We start from the raw sequence: 25,159 nt of genomic DNA, 5'->3' as shown, positions 1-25,159 counted from the left end.
GGTCTCAAACCTCTGGGGGCAATAAAACCAGCATGTCCAGATAAATCTTCACTGGGTGAGGAAAGTTTGCAGAAGCAATATCTCATTTTCAGGCCTGCAAAGCTAGATGATGCCTTTCTGTGTGCATCTTTATTCCAAGATACAACTGTGTCAGTTTTTACAGCGCTTACAGGAACACTTACACCCACACTCATCATATGAGGATTAGATTTCAAAGCATTCAATGAAGGGCTATTTGATACAAGTTACTGTAAACACTGTCTTTCATCTTCTTTCAGCTACTGGAAGCTAAGCTCTAAATGCACTTTCTCTTGATACTGGAGCAAGTAAAGTCTATGTTTGATAGTTGTAGACAGTGTGAATGGAGACAGTAAGTAAATGGAGATTGTTGGTGTTCTGAGCTGTAACTGTGGTGTTTCTTCGGTTTCCTGTTGTTCCCAGGTTCATTCACACATCAGTTTAAACAGTGTGATACGTTCAGGCAGACTGTTATTAGCCTTCAGTTGCCTTGATAAGCTCCTTAGTCCTAAAATCCTTAAAGTTTGCTTAACTTCCTGAGTCAGGAGCAAATGAAAACCCATTGTATAGATTAAAGCTGTTTTTTGTTTTTTGGCTAATCTGAATGTTCAAGATTCAAGCTGAACTCAGGTGACATAAACATGCAAACACATTTCTCAGCAGGAAAATGTTTTATGTACCAATTTATTAGGGCTGAGCGATTAATTGGATTTTAATCTCAGTTACAATCTGAGTTTTCAACTATGATAAAACTAAAAGGGTGTAATTATTTTTCTCTCTGCAGTTTCCTCTCCTGCTGTCTTCAGCTGCTAATCGAGCGTCTCTGGCGTTGCAGCGCTGTGCTGTAAACTCCTCCCACAGCCGCTTTGCTTTCATTCAGACACTGTTGCCAACTTGGCGACTTTCTCGCTAAATCTGGAGACTTTTGTTGTTAAAAGAGACAAATCTAGCAGCTTTTACTGGAGTTATTAGAGACTTTTCTGGTGTTTTGGCGACTGACTTGAAGGCACATATTGTTCTGCAGTTATTGTAAGGAAGGAGCAGCGGGAGCCTCTCCCGTCCTAAAGCACTCCCAGGCGGCCAGTCTCAGTCGGCTCCGGCTGCAGGTCCATGTAGAATAACTGCAGTAGGTTGTGGAAGTTCACCTAAACATACTTTATACCATTGTCAGTGACAACTGGCTGCATTATTTTCCTATACATTGTTCGGCGAGTTAAACACTGTAATATCCCTCCATTACGGGGCGTTACCATAGCAACGCGTTAATCAGCTGGTTCAGATCAGCCGTCTTTTAACAGGTGAATCAGAGAAACGCGCTGCAGCCTGACAGCGGTTGTTTGGCATTAAAACATACATCAAGACCAACGTAAAATAGTTCCTATATAAGCGGTAAAAGCGGATTAAACAACTCAGAACCGTGGATTAGACGGTTATAATATGACAGATGGTTATAATATGACGTTATGACAGCTTCGCTGTCACACGGACCATTACAGGAAATCATTCCTGCTCACCTTAATAAGACTGTTCAATGCTTCCTCCTTGTGTCTTAGATAACATCAGGAATATTACCAATGTTACTTATCTCCTCTCAACCATTGAGAACATCACGACACGCAGTGCTGTTTAAAAATACTGGATAATCGTGTTAAATAATCATGTAAATAATCGAGATCTCAATTTCAGTCAAGATAATCGTGATTATAATTTTTGTCATAATTGAGCAGCCCTACAATTTATGTCATTAAACTAACTTGCTGATCTAAACTTGCTGGAAAAGCAACAATAAATCTAAAAACTGAAGAAAACCATTGACGCATCTGCAAAGGCCTGATGTCCTGGTTAACCTTACTGCTACAAATAAAACACATACATTCACTCATTTGTAATTTCATTATAACCTTTACTTGAAGAGATTTTCATTGTAAACTGGTCATTTTTCTAATATCAACCTGAGCAGAGCTTAACTTATTCAAAGCAAAGAGTCTATTTTGGGCTCACATTGTCCATTCTCCTGACTGTATGAGTCATCCCCTCCACGGACAGAGGACAGAACAAAGACAGCTAGTTATAGAAGTGTCACCATTCGTCTCAACCTTCACTGTGGAGATGATCTGTCATATTTGTCATATTCATTTGGCATCTTGTCTTTCTACAGGTGATGAGTGGAACTGTATCATGTCTGAAGTACAGGGAACACTGGAGTTTTCTCTTGAGTTGCACAAGTTTCACAATGTGGATCTCTTTCAGAGGGGGTAAGCACTTTACATCTGTTATTTATAAATGAATATTATCAAAGTAGAGAACAATGGAGTGATTTTCAGAAACATGCAATAAGAAGCGGGATGTGAGGAATACATTTTCCTTCCAACACTGCTGAAGCTACCTGTGGCTTGTGGTATGAACACAGAGGGGAATATGGTTAATACTAATGAAGCTATGACTCATCCGGGGATGTGTGATTGAATTTATTAGGTAATTCAATTGTCAGCCACCCTTCCACCTATTTCAGTGCTGTCAGCTGAAGATTGTGTTGTAAATCTGACTAATTGCATGTGAGGAAAAGAAATGTGCTCATGCTCCCATCTGAGCTGGATGTATTCGTAAGTTAAAATGAACCAACGAGAAGCAGCTGAGAGGTAACAGCTAGCTCGTGGATGCTGCTAAATCTATATTTTATTCCAGAATTTCATTTTGAAATTTGGATAAGTGTTAAATAACCCTTTCATTCATAGTGGCCAGTATAGACAAGTTTTTTTTTTCTTTCATATTCTCAAATGAAGATGGTATATTTGTAAATGAACCACTTCAGTGAATGTTAGCGAGTCATCTTTTTTTCTTTTTTCTTCAAATTTTTTATTTTGATAAAAGACATGACAAAAAACAAAGACCAAACAAACTAAACTAAATGGCAGGGTGATCAAAGAACTAATGGAGAAGAAAGCAAAGTGAATAATAAAATAAAATAAGATGTTAGCGAGTCATCTAATACATTACCACTCAAGAATAAATAAATGTGACATAATTCAACATAAATGTATACATTGTAATTACACAAGTTTGCCTTGTGACAAAAATGACACAGCTATGTTTTATAAAATTTTTACTTAATATAATTATAATTATGAATTTATAAATATTACATAGAATACATTAAAATAAATTGATAAGAAAAATATCATTAGATGCGTCTGCAGAGGTAAAATATGACAATTTAAAAAGTGTGGCATTGTGTTCTTATAAATGCATGTCTGAAAAGGATAATGCTGTTTGATAAGCCTCACATCACCAGCAAAGGGAATCCGCTGCGGAAGTGGCAAAAAGTACAGTTCACCTTTCGTCCACTAGGGGTCCTAAAAGTTTAGAAGTTATTTAATCTCAAAATTCGGCATAATTGGTTGTTTGTCCTTTTGATTGACAGGTAGATGATATCTGGCTGCAGGAAGTGTGTAGCACAACCATAGTTTTCAGCTGGTTAACGCTATGACTCAGCTTTAGCCTGCTTATCTTAGTTAAATGGTCAGCTCCCATTAACTCCAGGTTTGCTTAGTTAGTTCTTAGCTACATGCAGGTCTGAGTTTGAAAGATGTCACTTATCCACTCCCACGCTCACAGACCCCCTCTTACCTCTTTGCCAATTTGTGTATTTTCTGGGAGCGACATGAAGGATGATGCCGCCAAGATGGCGACGATGGGAACCGCCCAATGAGCTTAAACTAGACCATTCAGAAAACTACGGCTGACGTCACAGAGGCTCCGTCCATCTTTTATATATCACATATTAGCATTAACATTTTATAGCTCATCAGGTCTGGATTCAGGACTGGGTTAGACCAAAACTTTAACAGTCTAAGTTCACTGCTGGTTTCAGCACAGGATCTCCACAGTACATGTTTGCTGGCATAGAAATGTATTTTTATATATTTATGTATATACCTTCATTTTCTAACTCCAGTCCTCGTGAGCTACCATCCTGCAGGTTTAAGTGTTTCCCTGCTGTGATGCACCTGAGCCAAATCAACGGCTCATTAACAGGCAGGTGCAGAAGATGTCTACAAGTTGTTGGAGAACCGTTCATTTGAATCAAGTGGGTTGTAGCAGGGATACATTAAAACCTGTAAGATGGTCGCTCACAAGGACATGAGTTGGAGACGCCTGATATAAACAATTATTTGATAAACTAAAAAGCTCAGAGTTGACTTGTTTTATGCCTTGCTCTGTCACAAGCTGTGTTTCTATTACCATATATAAATGTGCAAAACCTAAATATCACAAATAAGAAAAAATGTTACCATCTCATTAGGTTTTTTTTATCAGATGTGTCACTCCAGAAGTATATTGCAAATGTGTAATGGAAACACTTTTATTCGCTTTTACACATCAGTGGACATGACGTAGGAGGTCACGTGACCAGTTCATTTCAGGTGAAAACGGCACAGTTTGTATGAACAGAAATCATTTTAGAAATAATTGAAGAGAAAACCTATAACCAAAATGTGGAGTTTTACACTGAATTAGAAAGAGAAATGAAGCAGAAGAGTTTAAAAAATCTGTGGCAAACCATCCCTAGCAAGTAAAAAACCCTAAAATGAAGCTATCTGGCTGCCTGGTATAAGCCACAATTCTCATAAAAAGAACTGCAGCTTACGTGCTGAACACTATTCACTGGAAAAACCTGCAAATTGCAGTTTACTTTGTCAAAATATTCAAAATATAGCTTTTATTTTGCAAAAAACTGTAAAGCAAATGCAGCTACTTTCCCTCCTTTTTCTCTTCCTCCAATATGCCCTGAAAATGTGGTGCTGTGAAGGCAAATCCAGCGATCATGTGATGCTCTGGGCTGGAAAAGCTGCTGTTTCTCAGTCATGAGACTGCTGGGCAATGAACACTGCAGGAATGAATGAACACAATGAAGGTTGAGTTGTCATCAAAACCAGCCATACGCAGAGTTTTAAGGTTGGAAAGTAAAGTATTGTTGAACAACCTGGTGTTATAAAGCCAAATCTTTTATCTGCAAAGCAAGACTAAGCATTAGTTATATTGGAAAGTAAACACACCGAAGGATCAAACCCTCACAAGACACAACCGCCATCCCTCGTCTTTCCACATTTCACACACTTGTTAACTAACATTGACTGTTTTAAAAACATACATTTGTTACAATATTCTATGTAAAGCTGAAAAGACTAAATGCTATTTGGCTTGAAAACAGACAGATATTTAAATATTAGAACAACAAAGGATTAGCTTTAATGTTTTGGTGAAAATATAAAAACGATCAATTTCTTCACTTTTTCCAGAGGAGCTGCTATTTAAATCTGACTCCGAAGTATCTTTCTGAAAGTGCTGCATTTGACACAACACATTCGCCTGGCAACCTCCTTTTGCTTTTACATCATGGTATGATCCAAGTGTGTCCATACCAAGCAGCAACTTCCGGTTAAAAGTGAAGCCTATACGGAAGTGCATAAAACTGCAGTTCCCCCACTAGGGGCTGCAAAACAGAGCAAATCCCCATAGACTCCCATGTTAAAAAGGCCAACTTCACAGCAGAAATAAACATGTTTACAGCCTGGTTCAAAAATCCATTTTAGGTTTAACAGGTCAGGTTTACCTTCATGACAACTGTGGGGGGAGTGAATTTTTTTCTAACTCGCCTGTTTAAAAGTAATTTAATCTTGAAGTTCGGCATATTTAGGGGCGTGTCCTTTTGATTGACAGGTACCAATCTCCAGCTTCAAGTCAGAAGAACATAGAACCGCGGTTTTTAGCCGGTTAAAAACGTGACTGGGCTTTAGCCCGCTTACCTCCATTAGCTGGTTCGCTCCTGTTATCTCCAGGTTAGTTCGGTTAGCTCTTAGCTACAGGTAGCTCGGGGTTCACTCGATGTCAATCATCCACCACAGCCACCCTCTCAGCACCACCTCTTTGCCCATATTTGTATTTTTCGGGTGAGACGACACACGTGGCGCTGCCAAGATGGTGATGGTAGGAACCGCCCACCGAGTTTCAATTCAGCTCTTCAGAAACCTACGGGTGACATCAAGGAGGCTCCGTCCATCTCTTTATATACAGTCTATGGTTCATAGCTGTGACTGGCTTCGTGGTAAAAACCGTCACAGTAAGCTTTTGGCTGAAAACAAAGCTGCAGGTTCACTATGAGATCTAAAAAAAGAGTTTGAGGATTTATAATCTGGAGCTGAGAAGTGAAAGATGATCTGTGTTTTCTGACATCATTACTGAGAACAGCAATAATGCTCGGGCCTCATTTGTTACTTCACAGACTAACTAATCCTCCTGTGTCAGTGTATCCAGAACTTCTGTCCAACAGGTCTCTTTCTTTACTGACAGTGCCTCCATGCCAGGGGCAGGATATATGTCCTCACTACCACTGAGCAGAGACTCAGACCCCATGACAACCTTTTCCCCAATCAGTCCTAAAAACCTGGATGACATCATTGCATCTGAAAACCACCACTTGCTGTCTTGATGTGGGAGGGTTTTTCAAGAATGTGTCAGGATGCATGACATCACATCTTTTACAGAATGTAAACATGTCTCTGTTTTCAGGTGTCTCTCCTCAGACCCTAAAAACAGCTGTCATCAAGCCACTAAAAAAAAAAAAAGAAATTTGACATGAGACTAATGAACAGCTACAGGCCGATATTAAAATTCTAGAAAAAGCTGTCCTTCAGTAGTTACACAACTTCCAGACACTCAGACTGGCTAAAAAAAAAAAAAAAAAAAAAAAACTGGGTAGGACTCTTTGGCACTGGAATCATCATAAGTGGTTTGAGTCTTACTTAAGGGACAATGACTACTTTTTGTCTACAGGGAACTCTAAATCTGAGCGAACTAATATAACATGGAGTTCCACAAGGCTCCACTTTGGGACCACTGCTGTTCAACATCAACAAGCTTCCACTCACTCCAATAATAAACAAACACCAAAATATGTTACCATAGTTACACTGATGATACACAAATCTACATAACCATCTCACCAGGAAACTGTGAGATCCAAACTGATCAAATGCATTGATCAAATTAAGGATTGGATGTGGCAAAACTTCCTTCAGGTAAATGAGACAAAACCAAAATAATACCCAGAAATCTTGGAATAGTCCTGGACTGAGACCTGGACTTCAGCATCACATTAAGACAGTTGTTAAGTCGCCTTTTATCACTTAAAGAACATTTAGAGGTTTAAAGGACTGATGTCTCAGCAGCATTTAGAAGAACTTGTCCATGTATTTCTCTTTAGTAGACTATTTTACTGTAATGGTGTCCTTACAGGTCTCCCTAGAAAGTCCATAAAACAGCTGCATGTAGTCCAGAACGCTGCAGCCCGAGTCCTCACTAAGACCAGGAAAGTGGATCACATAAGTCTAGTCCTCAGATCTTTACACTTTCTTTCTGTCTGTCAGAGAATTGACTTCAAAATCCTGCTGTTAGTTTATAAAGTACTGAATGGTTTCAGACCAAAATACATTCAGGATCTTCTGGATTGTTAATGAACCAACCAGATCCCTTAGGTCCTCAGGATCTGGTCTACTTTCTGTTCCCAGAGTCAGAACTAAACACACGAGGCAGCATTCGGTTTTTATGCTCCTCACAGGAGGAAGAAACTCTCAGAAAACTGCAGGTTGCTGAAACTTTTAGCCATTTTAAATGAAGGTCATTTACTGCGTTTTCACAAAGTAATTGTTAATTCTTAACACTAATTTTTATTCTAAACATTTTTCATCTCTTAATTTGGTCTCTTTTTCTTTTAAGTTTGTTTTAATGCTCTCTGCACCTCGCTGTAATGCTTTTTTTTTTTATGTAAAGCACTTTGAATTGTCTCATACATGAAATGTGCTGTACAAATAAACTTGCCTTGTCTATTTTTGTATTCAGAAACAACTCATCATTGTTGACATTTTGACTAAAATAACCTGCAGGGCTTGTACTTCATGCTAAAAAAAGTGCTAACATGTGACTAAGCAACCTTCATGCTAATGAAGGGTTTGATTTATAAATTTCAATCACTGCAGAGTAAAGTAAATGAAGTTTCTGCATTTATAGATATGCAGAGTGTACTAAGTATTAATTTACTTGATATAGCAGCAAAGATTCGATTAATTAGATGTGAAGTTAAGAATGCCAGCATTTTTTAATTACAAATTAATTTAATAATTACAAATGTAGAGATGATTTAAGTGATACTAGGCAATACGTTTTCTTATTTTGAAACAACGTATCATATTTTACATTGAAATATACCCCAATAGCCAACAAAGTTTGGTATATCATGCTAACAGGCCATCAGCATGTGGCTAACATGCTAACCCTCCTGCTACGCATGAATTCAAGCAGTTGCATTGTTGTAGAATTTGTCTGCACATTTAAAATGCTCTTTTAAAGTGTGAGAAAAATTTCCAACAAATTAGTTTAAACAGAAATAAAAGTAGGGTTTTGGACATAACCTTAAGATTGTGAAACAAGCACAAAATAGTCAATATATCATAATTGCAGAGTGAGTTAAAGATTTTATGTGACCATGGACTTCTTTAAACGTTACATTCATGATAACTAGACAGCTAGAAAGTTCAATGACAGCATACAATTTCAATACTCTTTTATTGAAAAGCAGATTAACAGGTGATGTTAACAATATCCTTTCCTTTATTTTATTGTTTTACTTCTGCTTCAGTTATGTTTCTGTTATATTCCAGCACATAAAAAGGTCACATTAATCCTCTTCTGATGTGTCTGCAGGAGGATTAAAACCTCTCATATGGCTTGAGTGAAGCCTAGTGTCATAAAAAAAAAAAAATTGTCCAAATTGAGCAATCTCAGGCATTATCACGGCCAGCCTCTGAGTAGACTGAAATGTGTTATTTTATTTTATTTATTTTTATCACTTCCTGCATTCATATAGCACATATCGTGCGTGAACACGGCACAGAACTGAATCCCAGTGTAAAGATTAAGGACTCTGTAATAAGAAGTTTAGTTTTCAAGATCTTGGAATTACCACTCTGAAATGACATCAGTTTTTGTGAACAGGACTGGTGGACCATACAGCTCTGTGGCACGGTGACTGCATTAAGAGTACTTATTAAATCTGAATGTAAGAAGGTGATTAGTGCCACATTTTTAGATTAAGTTGAACAAGATTTCCTCACATCTGAAATTAGAAGCCCAACTGTATGTCATTCAGTCTTGTGTTTTCTTTTTAAACAAAATACTAATCATTGCTAATTTTTGCTCCTTTAGCATCTATTTTCCAAGAGATATCTAAGATTTGGCATAGCCAAAAATGTTACAGTGAATAATGAGTAACTTCGTTGAAATGCAAATCTGTAGTATCCATTAAAGTGTGAGCTGTAATTTGACTAGTTACTGGCCACTAAGTTAAACATTTCTTATTTATACTTTCTGCTAATCGTGACTTTCACTCTGTTAGCGTTAGCTTACCAATGCTAACTGTGATTTCAGTGTTAAGTCCAGCTTTAAATTCTGAGACAAACATCTGCTTTAGTTAAAATTTCAAAGTGGCCCATTATATTCTCTTCAGTATCAATCCTGTTCATTCATTAATTCATTTTATGAAACTGCTTAATCTGACTAAGGGTCTCGGAGGGCTGGAGCCTCTCCCAGCAGCCTTCAGGCGAAAAGCAGGTTATGACGTGGACAGGTCGCCAGTCCATCGCAGGGCATCTTAAACCTGTTATTGTTTGCAATACATATTATAATTACAATTTAGTTTTGGATTGAAGGAGTTATCCTGTGCTAAATCTTTGCTGAACAGCTAACATTAGCACATATCTCATAACATGCTCAGTAGTTTGCATTACAGCCTTTGAACACATGTGCAGTGTCATGTGCTTTACATTATTGATATCCATTTTCCCGTTTACTTTAATAATTCAACAACTTGTACAGTTCATGACTGATTCTGTTCAACATAACCGTTGTCATAATAAAACATATTCAGCCCTGTTTTGGACATGTAATGTGACTCCTTTTAGTCAGTTTCAACTAAGCCAGCAAAAGGTGTCAAAAAGTAGGACTGTTGGATATAAACTGAGTATATATTCAATGTATTTCTGTAGAGGGATACATTTCAGATTTGCTATTTAAACTTTTATCTTCCTGGCCGACACAGAATATAGATTTTTTTTTCTAAAATTGTATTTTTTTCCAAAATAATTATACTTTTAAATATGTTCTTTAAATAGGAAAAAATGATGTAAGTTAAGGCTGGGCTCAAATTTAATTGCTGTTGCCAGGGACTCCAATTAGAGAGAAAACATCAATCTGCCAGTTTGTTTTCTATCTGTCTATCTATCTATCTATCTATCTATCTATCTATCTATCTATCTATCTATCTATCTATCTATCTATCTATCTATCTATCTATCTATAGTTTTATCTTAGCATGATTGCCTTTCATTTGTCTTCATATAATAGAATACCATCACAGAAATGTTAGTTTTATATGTTTGATTTTTTTCTTTTAAATGTGTTTGGATATTTTAATGAACAACTTTAATTCCATCTTTGTTCTTGTATTCTTCATTTAGCTTCTATCAGATACGAGCAGGGTTGAAGGTGTCGCCTCGTGTTCCCCACAGGTTGATGGTAACAACACAAGACAACACAGGTGAGGAGAAAACAGTGCCTGCTTTGTCACACTCTCGCAAATGTACCTAATGATTCTTCCAGTGTATTTTTAGATGTCACAAGGGCTTTAGCGATGTAAAAATCGTCCTCGGTTACATCTGTGGATAAGTTATCTGGATTTTCCTCAGCAATCTGTTTAATTGCACTTTTGCTGAATGAATGGCTTTTAGCTTTGTTTGGTAAACTCATTATGATAATGGTGACTCCTAGAGGTCCTTTTGTACCAGTCTGGCTGTGTGACATTTTGGAGCCATTTGGAACATTGCTGTGGTTGGTCAGTCTGGCTGATTGTGTTTTTTTTTTCTTTTTTTAGACAGGCAGGCAGACAGACAGATACACTTGCTTGACATTGCTTTGTTGTATTTCCTGCATTATAGCAGTATTACATTCTAGCTTCCTTTACTTTGAGTGTCTCTAAATGTTCATTTTGCACTTTTTCATTATTTTATTGGTTGATTTTTTTTCTCCACTGTTGTTGGTTTTTGTCTTTAAATAAAATATTTGTGCTACTTTAAGTCACAGGGTTCACATAGGTATATGTAATGGCATTTGGAAAACATATATAAGAAATTATGTTAAAATGAAAAGGAAATTCAAACATATTGTAAGATTATGTTTATGATTCTGGGGGGATGATTAAAATACAGACTGGTCCTCTAAATGTAAATTTTGAAGCTCATAGAAATCCTGCCTTGTACATCTTCAATATTGTCACATTTTGAAAAGTCTGTCATATGGCTATATATATATATATATATATATAGTCTATTAGCCTCTTGTAAATATCCATCAGCTTTATTAGTTTCTTCAAGTTTTTAAGGGAAACCTCAACCAAACTGCAACCACTTGTAACATAGACCATGCTGGAAACCAGTCTGCCACAACTGAGTAGTCCCTGCCTTTTGCCCACAGACTGCTGGGATAGGCTCCAGCTTCCTGGCGACCCTTCATCAGACTAAGCGGTTAGCATAATGAATGAATAATTTAAACTCAGTAGTCAATGAAACAAGAAAAGAAGATTATCTCAAATTTGTTTCAGTACTTTTCAATTGGCCAATATAAAAGATCAATCCACCTGTCCATCTATCCATCCATCTAACTGCTTATTCCAACTAAGGGTCGCAGGGAAGCTGCAGCCGAATATAAAACAACCTTTAAACAAAAATCTCCACAAATCATTGCTTCTTTTTGGGAAAAACTGAAATCTGCCAATATGAAACCCTGTACTGAGATCAGGAATGATCTGCTGAAGAAACGTCCTGTGAAATATTTATACTGTGTAAACACTTCCTCTTATTCATTTTCTGTCCCTTTTGGAGCAGAGAAACACAACAACATCGTTTTGAGACTCGGCCTGTGTGAACAGGTTGAGTCGTCAAACTGCTCCTAAAAGAGGACTGAGTGTGAGAAAATTTCACCCATGACAAGAAGGAACAATCTCATTGTCGTGCATTTTGTGTCTGAATGACACACATTGTTGGAGGCTGTCTTTGAAGTCGGTAAAAACAGTAATCTCTCTGAGCACGGTGAAGCGAGGACAGCTCTCCTCTTGAGCCTTTCTTGGAACAAATGACTGTGATTTTAGCGTATCATGTGAGGAAGTGAACATTTTCTTTACTGTTCTCCGGGTTGTTGTCATTCCTCTTTGGCTATATTTTCTACACTGACTCTAAACCAGAGAGAGAAATCAAATAAATGTGCAATTCCCAGATGAAAAAAAATGAAATGAAAAACCCGGCAGATTTAGCAGAGCATGCAGCTCTCGTTGCAGCTGAGAATAAAAGCCAGTAAATAAAAGAAAGTTAGTATGCACAGTAAGTCCCTCTGCCATTATGCCAGCTATCCGGTTCTGTCCGTCAGATATAAAGATTTCCTCGGCTTTAGCTTGTCCTGATGATTCAGGACATTTTACTGCAGTTAAAGGAGCTTCTTTTATATCAAATTCACTTTAAATATTTACACATTTTGTAAGTTTTCATGTAAATACGCACATAAACAGCACTGTGACTCCTGTGTTCAAGAAGAAAAATGAGCTGTTTGACTGTAAAAATGAGTCTGAAATAAAATGATGCCAATAACTAACACACTAAAAAAGGCAGCACTTAACCTCATACTGTGTGTTTTATTTGCATCAATTCTTAGCAACTAACTTGCAGATTATAATTGAATGAATCCTCTCATGTCTTGTATTTATTTGTATTCACTGAATGTGTAAAAGCACTCGTGAGTTCATCCAGCCATTAAAATCTGGACTGCTGGCAATGCAGAAAGCTGTTTCTCTGGCAACACTGATTTGCAGTAATAATGGCTATTTTTAGCTTGTCATGACTGGAGCACCATGTGTTTGTGTGTGTGCGTGTGTGTGTGTGTGTGTGTGTGTGTGTGTGTGTGTGTGTGTGTGTAGACTAGCTGGACTTATGAGCCTCCTGGTGCAGCCCGTTGTTCTTCTGGTCCTCTGTGAGAGTTGAAGTGCAGGTGAAGGTGATGACAGCAGGAATTTCTGCTCTCCATGTAAACAACCCCACAGCATACAGTGTGTGTTTTTGTGTGTGATTATTATACAGACAAAATACCATTGATTTGGTTCCTTTTGTTAAATTTCCCTCCATGATTCTGAGCATTTAAAACAACGATTTTATGTTAAAAAAGTGTCTTTAATGGACTAAAACTTTAATGCTGAGAGGAAAGGTTTTATAAAGTTGTGATGCAACCTGAAGCCACTGAGGTGTCCCATCCTTCCATCAAGAAGAGGCGGGAAAAGTTGGTTACTACGGCAGGAAATAGGAGGTTTAATCATGATATTATATTTATTCAGTCGGTTAATTGTTTACAGACATTATAAGTTCTACCATAAAATGATTTGAATCAATTCAGGACTCATTGGTTAATAAACTGAAATAGGAAGAACAATAATGTCTTCATCCCCAAAGGGAAATTGTTATGTAATGGGGAGTGTTTTGGTTCTTTTTTTTTTTTTTTTTAAGAATATAAGACCTTATCACCAGATAATATCTTTGCTACGTTGGTCGTCTGGTGTGCAGTGATGACTGCGATCTGAGCTGAAGACCAGGGTTTTTATGGGGCTGCATGATTATGACCAAAATAATAATCATGATTATTTTAAGCAATTTTGTAATCACGATTATTCATTGTGTCTGGAAAAATATGTATTTTTATTGTACCACTTGTAAACAACCTACCTGGCAACTATATATATATATATATATATATATATATATATATTTATATGGAGCGCTCCCTTTCTATCCACTATCTTTCTATCTATCTTCCATTCTGGACATGACGTGCTCTCATCAGTCTAAAGCTTGTTACATCCTCCATAAGAAGCTTTGTCTGAAGCGGTTGGCGATGTCTGCTTTTTGTGCAGTGAAGCTGCTTATTTCATATTTAACGAGCAACTTCGTCCGTGGCAGGGCAGGTTGTTCACGCGGCAGGGTTTGTGTATTTTAATGCCACCTGCTGTAAAAATGTTTGTGTTTTTTACCACCTTGATCAGCTGTTTAATCAATACAATCTGTTTTACCTGCAGCAGGAAAAATGCGAACCTCAAATGTCCAACCAATCCAACGATACTTAACTGGCTGCTGGTAGAAGATGTGCGTGTTTGGTATGCAGGCAGTTTAATGAAGCGTTAACCACGCGTTCGCCCCCTGGTGGTGGGCAGGCTACTGGTTGAGAAGTGAGTGATCAGAGACGCATGCTGAACTCGCGTTTTGAATGTAAATATCGTTGACGATAAGGTTTGTTTAATTGTGGCCACTAAAATCATGATCACGATCAAAATCCGATTAATTGTGCAGCCCTAGTGTACAGGTGAGGATGATGAGGCGATGCACAGGTGTCAGTGATCAGTTTCCAGACCAGCGATTAGTAACCTGGCAACGCAGAGTACTGAGGGAAGGAGGGGAGGCCGTTAGGTCTTGTTCTGAAGGGTGATGGCTGCTGGCAGGACTGATCTCCTCTACCTTCCTGACCTGAAGTGTACCTGAAGAAGCCTCTCTCTGAACACACTCTGTTGTTTCCTGACTGTGTAGTGTAAAGAATAAGAATTAGGAGTTAACACAATAACTTCCATTTATATAGAAAAAAAAACTATATTAAACACATTTTTATTACTTTTCACATTTAGACCAATGTAATGGCTAGGAATGAGTTATTGACACATAGATATTACTAAATTATATTTTTGCAAATTTTTAGTTATTGTTTCATTTTTAAGTCTCCAGTTATTTGAGTGACTGTTGTAAATTCAGCCTTTTCTTTAATGAAAGGGGATGAATACATATGAGCACAACTGTAGATAGATAGATGGATGGATGGATGGATGGATGGATGGATGGATGGATGGATAGATAGATAGATAGATAGATAGATAGATAGATAGATAGATAGATAGATAGATAGATAGATAGATAGATAGATGGATGGATAGATGGATAGATAGATGGATGGATAGATGGATAGATAGATAGATAGATAGATAGATAGATAGATAGATAGATGGATGGATGGATGGATGGATGGATGGATGGATGGATGGATGGATGGATAGATAGATAGATGGATGGATGGATGGATGGATGGATGGATGGATGGATGGATGGATGGATGGATGGATGGATGGATGGATGGATAGATAGATAGATAGATAGATAGATAGATAGATCATTCTTTGTGTCATGCTGTGTAAACTATTATTAATGGCGGCCCAGCTCCATAATGTACACATCTGTTTGGATAAACACACTGCAGTTTATATCTGAAGCATTTCACTACAATCTTTTTTTTTTTTTGTCCCCTACCAATAAGGAACGCTACGACAGAGTCACAGTGAGGATCATATCCGTATTGTAATCACATGGCTGCAGCCCTCCACCCTCCTCTCCACTGCAGCTCCTTTCACAAGGTCATGCATGGAGCGTGCACGCCTCACTGACTGAATCCCAAGCATAAACGCAGCAGCCGGCTCTCTGGCCAACAGGAGGAAGTGCATCCATCATACCCACACACAGGAAATAATCCCGGACTGTGTTGCCCTTAAAGCTCATGCTCAATATTTCACTTATCTGTTTCCATCTGGATAAGAAAAATAACTAAATATTAATAATAATAACGATAAATCCCATTTGTGTGATGGCTTGTGACCCACTCAACTGAAATAATTATTGCCTGCGATTAATGCACAATAACATGAAAGATTTTCAAGGCAAATTGTGAAGTAGGAGGAATGGACCAGTATTTATGATGACACCTGTATGGAGGAGATACTCCTGCATATTAGTGTGACGAAGAGCAATTTTGCATGAAGAGTTATGTGTAGTTTACTTAACGTCTGTGACCAGCAAACACACACAGCAGATGTAGAGCACTGTGGGTTGTAAGCAGATTATTTCCAGCGCAGAATTACTGTGGCGGGAGCTTAGAGGCATTTCAGCAGGGTTTAATGTGCAGGATGTGATAACGCCTCGACACCCTTCAGAACTCTCAGATCTGGGTGGGTTTCACTTTGAACGAGGAAGAGTTTTACGTAGTTTACAACACAAATATGTACATATAAGTGCTAATATTTCATGTTATCTGATATTTTTGATGATAAAAACAGGCCTTTTTTAATTGGATGCTGCTGCTTTTATAACTAATGGAATAAGAGGCTGGAAACACAAACCAGTAGAAAACAGCAGAGCAGTGATGGAAGTTCTGATTCACCTGTTTTAGCTCAACTTTGTTAAAAAAAAAATCTCTTTTTGCACACAGATAACTCTTTATTTAATAGGCAAGAGCTATTATGTTGGTCTAATTTATTTGTTAAGAAGGGATTGTATGTTTTCTTTTACTTTTCTTTCTTAAATGTTTTAGGAAAAGTTTAATTTTCAGGTGTTTATTTGTGAAAACTACCACCAATAATATTTGGTATTTTAATCCAAACTGTAAAGAACAAAACACACAGAGTCACTGCAAAAAAAAAAACAAACAAACAAACAAAAAAACAAACAAACACCAAGGCATGAACCAAATGACAATTTAGATTCCAAGTTTTTCCACTTTGGACCAAGGTTTGGACCCAAACGAGAAAACTGGGATGCAGGTTTGAGACTGGTTTAATGCTGGAAGAACACAACAATCCAGCAACTCAAGACAAAAACTGAGGGGTGTAAACACACAGAACACAACGAGACACAGGTGAAACAGATGATCTGAACAAACCCAGGTGAACCACTGAACACAGACAAAGACAAAACAGGAACAACCTACAAAATAAAACAGGAAACCAGGACCAAAGGACACAGAAAAACATACCCCCATGACAAACGTGTTGAAGTCTTGCTTCCCATCTCTCCGTCACGCTGTGCACGAGGCCTGGACTCTGCATCTCCTAAGAGGCCACGCCGTCGCTTCTTTCACATTAAGGTACAGTCCAAGTCTTTCCTTACGATTTTCTCCTGAGCTCATCGCCCCACGTCTTCTGAAGACTAGACCCCTGACAGGAATGGACTCTTCTCGTTCCCTGAAAAGGTCTGGTTCTTTCACACCGAAGCTGAGCCAGGAAGTAAATAAGTGCCACTCAGAGAGGAGAAAGGACTTGTTGTCCAATTGTTTCTCCAAATACGACGTCTAGAATGATCATCTCTGTCCGAACGCAGAGGTTTCCGCTTCTTCATTGCAACTCATGTTTATGTTTTGGTCTGAAAGGACCCCTGAGTAACCAACCGTTTGCTTATAGATCTATGATACATAGAAAGATGAAAATCACCTCAAATTTCTGGCACCATTTCAGACTAAAGGAAACTTTAGCAGACTGAAGTTTGGGTTGTAAGATTTAATGATCACATATTATCACATCCAGCCTTCAAAGCAGAATAAACACAAGATAACATTTCACATTTAATCTGAGTCTCTAAGTTTGCTGTGATGGACGCTCGGCAAGAACAAATGTCAGCTGCTGGATGGAGGACTTTGCATTTTTGTACTGCTTTACTTTTATCGTGTTAAAGTGGTTTCTTAAATGTTGTTAAAATACCTCCAGAACAGCACAACGCTGCCCTGAATCAGCCTGAAACATGAAAGTTAAACAAAAATTAAAACAAAGGTTTTCAAATGGGATTTTATCAGATGACTTCATGCCTTTTTTAAATGAGCGCACTGCAAAAAACTGAAGTCTAAGTCAGATTAAAAATCTTAAATTGAGTACACATATGCTTATTTTTTTTAAGGTAAGATAATTCTTAGTTTTTATGCCAGAGAATTCCTCTTGTTCTAAGAGTATTTTTACTTGTTTTGGGAAGTCTTGACAAGCTAAATTTTCTTGTTCTGTTGGCAGATAATTTATCTTATTTTAAGCAACATTTACCTAATTTTTTTCTTGTTTTTTACGGGCTGAGTTTTTGCAGTGCATCTTTTATTCTCAAGAGAAAAAGAAATGTTAATGAAGCATTTTAACATGAGAAAACACAACGTTTTCTTAGGGCACATTCACATCAGCCTTTTTGATGCGAGTCCTAGTCCGCTTGGAAAGTCCGCTTCGTTTGGAGAAATGTGAAAGCACCAAGTGGATCCTGACTCAGATTATGGACGTGGATCCTGTCTGCCAACAAACGCAGGTCTCAGCCCTCATCAAGCGGACCAAAAACAGGAAGTGGACTACAAAAAAGTCACTTCCTGCATTTTGTGTAGTTTTGCGTTGTGGGTAAATGCATAAAAATGTAATGTAATGTAAATGCATTAAAGGTTCTCTCCCTCGTCTGTTGTTTATACACACATTGTTGCAGTGTGTTTCTGCAGTAACATTGTCTGCGCTTTCCTGCAATACCAGAGCCGTGAAGTTCTGATCTGTTCAGGTGATGTGAGCGTGTGCTGTCTGTGTGTGTGTGTCCCGGTATGGAGACGTTGCCATGGCGATCTGTTTAAGTGAGGTCACTGCTCATATGTTCACTTCTAGCCTTCATGAAATGGCTTGTATCTCTTTGGGGTTTTTATTTGTCGCGGAAGGCAATGAGGGAAGGCCACGCTGTTCATTAGGGCTGCTCGATCATGGCAAAAATTATAATCACGATTATTTTGACTGAAATTGAGATCTCAATTATTTAACACGACAAATATGTATTTCTTTTCTACAACATTTGCTGAAGTATAGGAACTATTTCAGTTTTATGCCAAACAACCGCTGTCAGGCTGCAGCGCGTTTCTCTCGTTCACCTGTTAAAAGACGGCTGATCTGAACCAGCTGATTAACGCGTTGCTATGGTAACGCCCTGTAACAGAGGGATATTATAGTGATCTAACTCGCCGAACAATGTATAGGAAAATAATGCAGCCAGTTGTCACTGACAACGGTATAAACTATGTTTAGGTGAACTTCCACAACCTACTGCAGTTATTCTACATGGACCTGCAGCCGGAGCCGACTGAGACTGGCCGCCTGGGAGTGCTTTAGGACGGGAGAGGCTCCCGCTGCTCCTTCCTTACAGTAACTGCAGAACAATATGTGCCTTCAAGTCAGTCGCCAAAACACCAGAAACGTCTCTAATAACTCCAGTAAAAGCTGCTAGATTTGTCTCTTTTAACAATAAAAGTCTCCAGATTTAGCGAGAAAGTCTCCAAGTTGGCAACAGTGTCTGAATGAAAGCAAAGCGGCTGTGGGAGGAGTTTACAGCACAGCGCTGCAACGCCAGAGACGCTCGATTAGCAGCTGAAGACAGCAGGAGAGGAAACTGCAGAGAGAAAAATAATCACACCCTTTTATTTTGAAGATCGTTGAAAACCCAGATCGTACTGAGAATAAAAATCTGATTAATCGCCCAGACCTACTGTTCATATACAAAGATGCATTTTATTAAAGAAAGAACTTAAAGTATGTGTACGCAATGTGCAAATATGGAATTCACTGGTGTAAAGTGGTTGCAAGTCAGTGTCTGAACAAACCAACAAACCAAGCTGTGAGCTGAGAGAGCAAACAGCCCACACCGTTATACAGCCAGCTGCTCTGATGACTGGAAGCGCCCATAGCACACCTACCTACACCTACCTGCCTGTTACATCAGCTGATCAGTCCGATCGATCCGCTGCAGTGTGAAATCAGTCTTGGCTAAAAAGGAATAGTTTGTTCCAAATAAAATGTCGTTTAGTGGTCTCAGTGAAAACCTACAACAGGATCTGAGTTGGAAGTTAGATCTGAAGAGGAGGTACAGGTGTTCATAGGTCTAACTTAGATACGAACACGTAGTTTGATGAGGTGTTGATGAGCCGTGGGAAACTTCAGACTTGTGAACATTTTCGCTCTGGGAGTTTTACACTGCAAAAACTGAAATCTAAGTAAGATTAAATTGAGGACACGTATGCTTACTTTTTTGAAGGTAAGATAATTCTTAGTTTTTATGCCAGAGAATTCATCTTATTTTAAGAGTATTTTTACTTGTTTTGGGAAGTCTTGACAAGCCAAATTCTCTTGTTCTGTTGGCAGATAATTTATCTTATTTTAAGCAACATTTACCTCATTTTTGTATTTTTTTTCTTGTTTTTTAAGGCTGAGTTTTTGCAGTGTAGTTGCGTCTATCAGCTCAGCATGACGTTTCCTTTATCCTGTTGTGTACAGCGAGGCATATGTTCCCCACCAGCTGCATGGATGTATTCTCTACGTATCTACATGGTAAATTAAGAAATTAAGTTGAAATCTTCATTCAAAACACATTTTTTTCATTACTAAGGTACACAGTTTTAGCAGGTTTGATATATTTTACCCAAAATTTTGCAGATAATAGAAGACACAATTTTTCCAGCATTCATGCAGTTTCAGACTTTCTCTCCACAACACAGTTATCTACATTATTATTATTCCAGAGTGACTTTTCGCTGCACTGACATCTGTCTTTGGATAGACGATGTGTTTATTACTTCAGTTAACTTTTTTCTTTTTTTGTTAAACTCTGAATGTATATTTTCAGGCTCTAATGAATTTTTGTTTTCCAGAGATCCAAACCTTTATGCCGCCTCATTTCTCATGTTTCTGTAAACATATGCACCAATGAGTGCATCTATTAATACTGTAAACATCACTTAAAAGCATGAAAATTGGCTCTAATTCCCAGCAGAACAGAAAATACAATCCCAAACAGCTTTAAAGAATTTTTCATTGATTTAAATAATTCTCATCATAATTAGGTTTTTCTGTTTAATCTAACTGTCAATAGAAATACAGGAATTATTGATCAGTTTTCTTTTGTTTCTTGGGAAGTAACCTGTTTTTTGCATCATGCACTCATTCATGTCAGTCATAAATAATTATCCTCTTATCATAAACTATGGGACTGTGGCACGTTGTGATTTCCAGTAAGATTTCCTCTCTGCTTTTAAAACTTAGATATTCTATTAATGCCTTTTATAAATTATGACTCAACGATACTGACACAAATGAAAATTACATTATGGCAATAATAGGTCAAAACTATAATTGTTAGTTGACGATTTTCAGGTTATGGGATCAACTATGACTATAACTGTAACTGTATTTAGGCTAAATAGTGATATTAATATTGAATACTTTTCCTGAAAATCAAAATATGCAAGTCTAAAAATTTAATCTTAATCCAAAAAAACCTATAAATTCTGGAGCTTCACCAGCATCTTCATGTTGCATGCCACCGTACTGAGGCTGTTGTCCTGCAGACTGCAGGTTATTATCTGAGTCAAACCTGATGGATTTCAGTGCAGCAGCTCTCTTTTCAAACACTTTGTGTCCCTTGGTGCATAATGTTAAGTAATATGTAATCAATCCTGTAAAACAAACTGGGGTGTGTAGTAACTTCACTCACTCCAGTGCATTGATTTAGTGAGTCTCACTATGGCGGAAGGCTCCCTGCACAGCAAAGCACCTCAGGGAGATGATGAGTCAAATATATGAATCATTATTTATGGAAATTCCCAGCAATATTTTCATTTTTATATAAAAAAATGGAAAAAAACCCATTAAAAATCAATATTCGATTCATTAACTTAGAGGCAACAATGCTAATAGAGATGAAGTACCCCATGAAGTCCATTCATGGAGGAACTGCGCCTTTGCAACACATCTACTGAGACTCTGACGAGTGACGGTTCCTACACATCACTCGTCCTGGCCGGGCTGCTTGATGCTTCGATTTGTGGCAGGATCATCAAGGGGGAGGCCATTAGGGGGAGAGGGAATAAAAAGAAGAGTACAAATGAGCCTAACCTCAGCAGGAGGTTGCAACGACCTCTCACGGCTCGCAGTTGGACAGCAGCTCTGCCACGGCGACGGCAGTCCTGCAGGGGAGGAATGTTCCAGCAGCACACAGTGAACAGTGATAAAATCACCCACAGAAGCACTCCACCCAAGATGATGACAATTAGAACTATTGGAGGCTTTATATGTGATTTAGAGATTGCTGTCTATTAACAGAACATCATACATCTGTTTCATAATAAGGGGAAATATTATATGAATTTTTCTTTTTTCATTAAAATTGACAAAGTTTCCTGAAGTCTCAATGAAAAATAATGAATTTACAGTTCTGTTCAGCAGGTATTGTCTGATGGGAGCAACTTGCCTCCACAAGAAAGCTTTCAATACTCCACCGGAGAGTTGACAGTGAATGCTGGTCCGTCGTTTAGGAACAATCTCAAGCTCAAGCAGAATCTCCCAACACTTCATCCTTGTTCTGTCAAGTACTGCTTTGAAATGTTAAAATTCCCTCCAATAACAAAACCAATCATATTTATTGGAGACAAGCGATCTGATGCAGTTGCTGCTGTTTGTTGAGTTCACCTGGGTGGCGATGTCCCCTGTTTGTAGGGCCCATTAAAATGTCAGTGCACCCCCTACTTTTTGCTTCATCAACCACCAAAAATGCCAGAAACTGCAGGTGTGGATGTGTGAAGTCTGGGGGGTGACAGACGGTAACTCAAGTTTCTAGCAAAATGGAAATGTACTGAATCCCGAAGCAGCCATACCCCAGACTGCACTGTAAAACCTGATGAGTTAGTCAAACTCATGATTGTATGCATTTCCAAAGTTATAATAAAAGTGTGCATCAAATTTATATTTGTGAATCAGAGCATGTGCATTTGTGAAAAACCTGGCCTAAGTTCATTCCTATGGAGACTGATCTGGCCTCATATGTAACAAGGGTTCCTTAAAAGCACACACAGGAAATGTGTTCTGTTTATTCTTTTTGCTTTTTTCTCATTGTTTATTCTTAACAAATATAACTTCTAAGAATTTAAAGAAACTAAAAGGTGCACATGGTTGTGCTAAGCAGATAAGATACAATTAAATATCGACCAATAATATGGTGATATAAGGTCTCAATACACAGTAAAATCACACAACTTACATTTTGCCTGAACTGAACACAACCTGAAATTAAGTGGGTATCCTTTCTTTGTGGTTCTATTAAACTGTCAGTCATTTGGGATTTGTTTTCTGATTCACCTTTAAATCAAGCAAAGCAAATCACATTGTTAACTACAACATAAGCTCCACATGTAGTAAAGTACTAAAATTAGTGATTTTTTTTTTTTTTTTTTTTTTTTTTTAAATGGATGCAAAAGTAAAATTAGCAATGTGGTTCTGAGTCGTATGAGTCTCAGACATTGGTGTTGTTGTGCTGGCCTGTGATAACAGCTCTGTTAAACTGGTGACTAGCTGCAGGTTGGTGTCCTGAGTTAGTGCTGCTGGAAGTCAGCACTGCTATGATTTAAGCTGCTGTTTGTTTCCAACAGGTAAAGAATAAAGTCCAGCGTTTCTTTTATACCCCTCAAAAGCACAAATCTGTCCCATTGCAGCAATGTTTCTTTTTTTCATAAGGTCTGCAAAAGTCTAAATGTCTGAAACTAATGTGGATCAGATAATAAGTTCACATCAATACACACGTGTTGGTGGGCGTGGTTTGTATGGCTGGAAGGCAAGTCTGAAGCAGGGTGCTGAGAGGTCTTTTTTATTTTCCCATTGCCTTGGTGCTCCTCTACATCACACCAGAACAAAACCCAGTTTATCCACAAAATCCCAATGTTTTAAAGAAGTTCTAAAAAAGTGGTTTTCATCACAGTTACATAAGAATATGCTTTTAGCAGCTTAAAAGCACGTTTTTTGATGAAGTACACCTCTTTAGTCCTCATTGATACACCAGTGCTTGTCCTAATTGTAGTCCAGAAGTCTTTGCAACATTGCAGCCATCTTTGTTTTGCTGATACAGCAGTTTGTTTTTATTCCCATACATCCCTTTAATGGTTTTGTTGAAATTGCAAACATTGTCGTATTGGTGTTGGAAGTTATGACAGACATAAAACATGTAACTGTAAAGGATATGTATTAAACTATTTAGCTACTTTTCTTCTCATTTCCAATTTTCCAAATTGCTTGTAATTAAATACCCCTCCCCTTTTTGTGCTTTGTGTCCTGCATTAGGAGAGTGCAGCTTCAGCTCTGCTGGGGTGTACGACGGCACTGTTTTCAGCCGGATTTTTCAGATCCTGTATAGAAATGAGGAGATTGTTGTAAATGACTGTATGATCTTCAAAGTCCACCTGCTACTGGATGGAGAAAAGGTAAGCCATGCTTGAACAGCTTTCTGTTTGCACACATTAATACTATTAAATTCTCTAATCTATGCTGTAGCTTTGTTCCAAAGCTGCAGAATCTGGCTTTTCTACATATTACGTACATGGGTATCGATATTCTATCCTTCTCCTCCTTTACTTGTTGCTTTACCAAGTTACATGGAAGATATGCAGTTTCCATTGTGACAGATTTAATAGTCATGTTGCTATAAGTTTCCAGATTTCACATTTATTGTTAGCAACACAGTTGTAACTAGCACACAACTCCACTTGGGATGGGTGTATCAGTACACTGAACTCAACACCTCCTTATTTGCAAGTCAAAATCTGACATAAAACACTTTTTTGATATGAAGATATTGCTGTGCTAATACAAAAATACATTTAATTTCACTTCAGAGAGTTTAAGGCAATAAAATTATGTGTAAAACCCAGCAGTAGTGCTTCATGCCATATGATCAGATAGCCAATCACAGCCTTTCCCAAACTGGGGTCCCAACCTCCTGAATTATTTCTGGGTGTCACCAGATCAGTTCATTTAAGGCATGTAGGTGGTTTGTTAATGGAAGTTCACTAAAAACCACTTTATCCCTCTTAATTTTGAAGTTTCTGATATTTTTCAAGCCTCAAGTTTTTTAGTTTTTATGATTGGATGGCCAGAAACAGTTATTACAGGTGCTATTTTAAAATCCCAAATTATCAGCATATGAGATGTTTGTCACAGTTCTGGACATAATCCTCCAAAATCCCCCATGCAAACACCAGCATGTTAATTTTAGGTTTGTGGCTTAAAAGTTTGCTTTAATAGGTGAACTGCTCGCCTATCAGATGCCAGGATGACATATTAATTTATGACTTTATGGTATATATTTAATAA

General features: G+C 37.9%; 1 protein-coding gene across 1 annotated transcript in view; it reads left to right on the top strand.

The window, feature by feature from the left end:
* Positions 1–2,196: 2,196 nt before the first annotated feature.
* The window catches only part of fam135b (family with sequence similarity 135 member B), a gene marked incomplete at both ends in the record, with an annotated part of 53,812 nt that continues 30,849 nt past the window's right edge, over positions 2,197–25,159 (top strand). Inside the window, 3 exons of the mRNA XM_079258992.1 lie at positions 2,197–2,273; positions 10,590–10,669; positions 24,131–24,270. Coding sequence (XP_079115118.1) covers positions 2,197–2,273; positions 10,590–10,669; positions 24,131–24,270 — 297 coding nt within the window. The remainder of the gene's footprint in view (positions 2,274–10,589; positions 10,670–24,130; positions 24,271–25,159) is intronic.

This window comes from Telmatherina bonti (genome assembly GCF_933228915.1).
Source record: "Telmatherina bonti genome assembly, chromosome: 19".
In the NCBI taxonomy this organism is placed as follows: Eukaryota; Metazoa; Chordata; class Actinopteri; order Atheriniformes; family Telmatherinidae; genus Telmatherina; species Telmatherina bonti.
This window is presented reverse-complemented; position numbering and strand designations above follow the sequence as displayed.